The sequence below is a fragment of the Nicotiana attenuata genome, unplaced genomic scaffold (assembly GCF_001879085.1).
Source record: "Nicotiana attenuata strain UT unplaced genomic scaffold, NIATTr2, whole genome shotgun sequence".
Taxonomy (NCBI): domain Eukaryota; kingdom Viridiplantae; phylum Streptophyta; class Magnoliopsida; order Solanales; family Solanaceae; genus Nicotiana; species Nicotiana attenuata.
In genome coordinates, this window is record NW_017683833.1 from 5,313 (window position 1) to 7,972 (window position 2,660).

General features: G+C 47.8%; 1 protein-coding gene across 1 annotated transcript; it reads left to right on the forward strand.

The window, feature by feature from the left end:
* Positions 1 to 277: 277 nt before the first annotated feature.
* On the forward strand, positions 278 to 2,281 carry LOC109222075. The gene is made up of 2 exons (XM_019386482.1): positions 278 to 1,086; positions 1,237 to 2,281. The coding sequence occupies exons 1-2, from the start codon at positions 278 to 280 to the stop codon at positions 2,279 to 2,281; spliced, it is 1,854 nt and encodes a 617-aa protein (XP_019242027.1).
* Positions 2,282 to 2,660: the final 379 nt, after the last annotated feature.

Below are 2,660 nucleotides of genomic sequence, written 5' to 3' on the forward strand. Positions count from 1 at the left end.
GTCTGAATGGTACATGGACCAAGATATATCCCGCTGGCACATCTGGGATGATCTTGCTAGAGATTTCGTCAGGCAGTTCCAGTACAACATTGATATCGCTCCAGATAGGAACTCATTGACAAACTTAAAGAAGAAATCCTCGGAAAGCTTCCGAGAGTACGCAGTTAAATGGCGTGAGCAGGCCTCTAGGGTAAAGCCCCCAATGGACGAGATTGAAATGGTCACAGTTTTCCTCCAAGCCCAAGAAGCTGACTACTTCCAAAATATGATGTCTGCGATGGGTAAATCGTTCGCTGAAGCCATCAAGATTGGCGAAATGGTTAAAAATGGGTTGAAAACGGGTCAAATTCTAAGCCAATCCGCTATTAGAGCTACCTCCCAAGCCATTCAGGGTGGGACTGGAGGAGTAGCTAAGGGCAAGAAAAAGGAAGAAACATCCATGGCAGCGTCGGGTGCAAGAAAACACCGTACTCCCAGATCCCTTTTCTCAGAAAGGACCCCGCAGCACTATTACCCCCACCAAGACATGTCCTATGCTCCTCAGCCATACACGGTCATGAATGCTCAACCTTATGTTCGGCCACAACAACAAGCCAACCGGAACCAAGCTTCATTCCCTAGAAACCAGCCTCCTTACCAAACCCACTACAACCCCCGGCCTCCACAAAACAATTTCCACCCTCGTGAGCCACCCAAGAGGCCAAATTTCACTCTCATCGGTGAATCCTACTCCAGTCTGTTCCCAAAGCTTGTTCAAATGGGTCTGCTACAGCCTGTTCCTCAAACCAGGCAAAACCCGGCATCACCCGCTTACAGAGCTGGTGCCCGATGCGCCTATCACTCGGGGGCAGAAGGGCACGACGCCGATGATTGCTGGACTCTGAAGAGAGCCGTGGAGAACTTGATAGAACAAAGGAAGATAGTGCTAAGGGATGAAGATATTCCTAATGTGACTAACAACCCACTGCCGGCCCACAACAATGGGCCGGTAATCGGAATGATTTGTGAGGACAAGGAATTTGACCCGGTGTTGAAGGCCATCATTGCCATCGCTGATGTAGAAAAGAAACCAAAAGCTGCTCCGAAGCAAGACAAAGCGGAGAAAAAGAACAAAACCACCCCTCCAAAGTCGGAGAAGAAAATTGAAGTTGAAACTGGGGCAATGCCTCCCAAAGATGTTGTTCTCTATGTCCCTCGAGGCCGCAAAGAAAAGCAAATGACATTGAGTCCTCCCAGGAGATTCCAGCTAAACAAGACAGCCCAAATGTATGTGCCGAAGGGGACTTACATGATGTGGGGGCCAATAAATCCACCAAGGCTGAGTGAGCCCGTGGTTATTGGCCGCGCACCACAAAAGCCCATGACAGATCCCACCGTTGTACCCTGGAATTACAACAAATCAGTGGTGACTTACAAGGGCAAAAAAATCTCAGGAGAAGTTCAAGAAAATCACCCGGCTGAAAAGTATCTCAATTTGGAAGAGAACAATGCCACTAGAAAGCGCTTCCCATCAAAGAAGCCAGTGAATGCCGAAGAAGCAGAGGTTTTCTTTCAAAAGATGAAAATGGCGGATTATGAGGTGATTGACCAGCTTCGAAAGTTTCCCGAACAAGTCTCTCTGTTATCTCTGTTGATGAACTCCACCGAACATCAAAGGGTATTGATCAAGACCCTTAACGAAGCATATGTGCCTGTTGAGACCACTATAGAGCAGTTGGAGAGAATGGCAGAAAGATTTTTTGCAGTTAACCAGATCTCCTTCAGCAAAAATGATTTGCCCCCAGAAGGGACCGCACATAACAAAGCCCTGCACTTGACAGTCAAATGCGAAGGGTACTACATGAAAAGGGTTATGTTGGACGGAGGCTTTGGGGTAGATATTTGCCCACTCTCAACTCCGCAGCGCATGGAAATTGGTACCGAGAGAATCCGGCCCAACAATGTCTGTGTACGTGCTTTCGATGGTGTCAAAAGGGACACAATTGGAGAGATTGATCTGATCCTAACCATCGGCCCAGTAGACTTCGAAGTAACCTTCCAGGTTTTGGACATGGACACTTCTTACAACTTTCTTTTGGGAAGGTCGTGGATACATGTAGCGGGGGATGTACCTTCTACTCTCCACCAGATGGTGAAGTTCGAGCATGAGGATCAAGAGATTGTGGTCCATGGGGAAGATGAGCAATCTATTTATCAGGACCCGTCAGTCCCGTGTCTTGAAGCAAGAGAGGGGAGTGAGCACATAGCCTATCAGGCTTTTGAGATTGTGGTTGCGGACTAGTGCGAAGAAGGAAACCCTTGCCCCCAAACCTTCCTTTCTAATGCATCAATCATGGTGGCTAAAGAAATGATCAGGCACGGCTACAAACCTGGGAAGGGGCTTGGGAAGTCACTGCAAGGAATAGCTGAACCTATCACCCTGACCGCCAGTGAAAAGTTCTTTGGGGTAGGTTTCCGACCCACTCCAGCTGATGTGAGATGGGCAGATCATAGAAAGAATGATGGTTGGGTTTTGCCTCAGCCAGTGCCACATCTGTACAAAACATTTGTTAAGCCCAAATACAATGAAGAAGAAGAGGATGAGGCTTTTACAGCCGAAGAGATTGAAGAGATCTGTTGGGCAATGAGGAAGATATTATATGAAACCCACATGGTCCAGC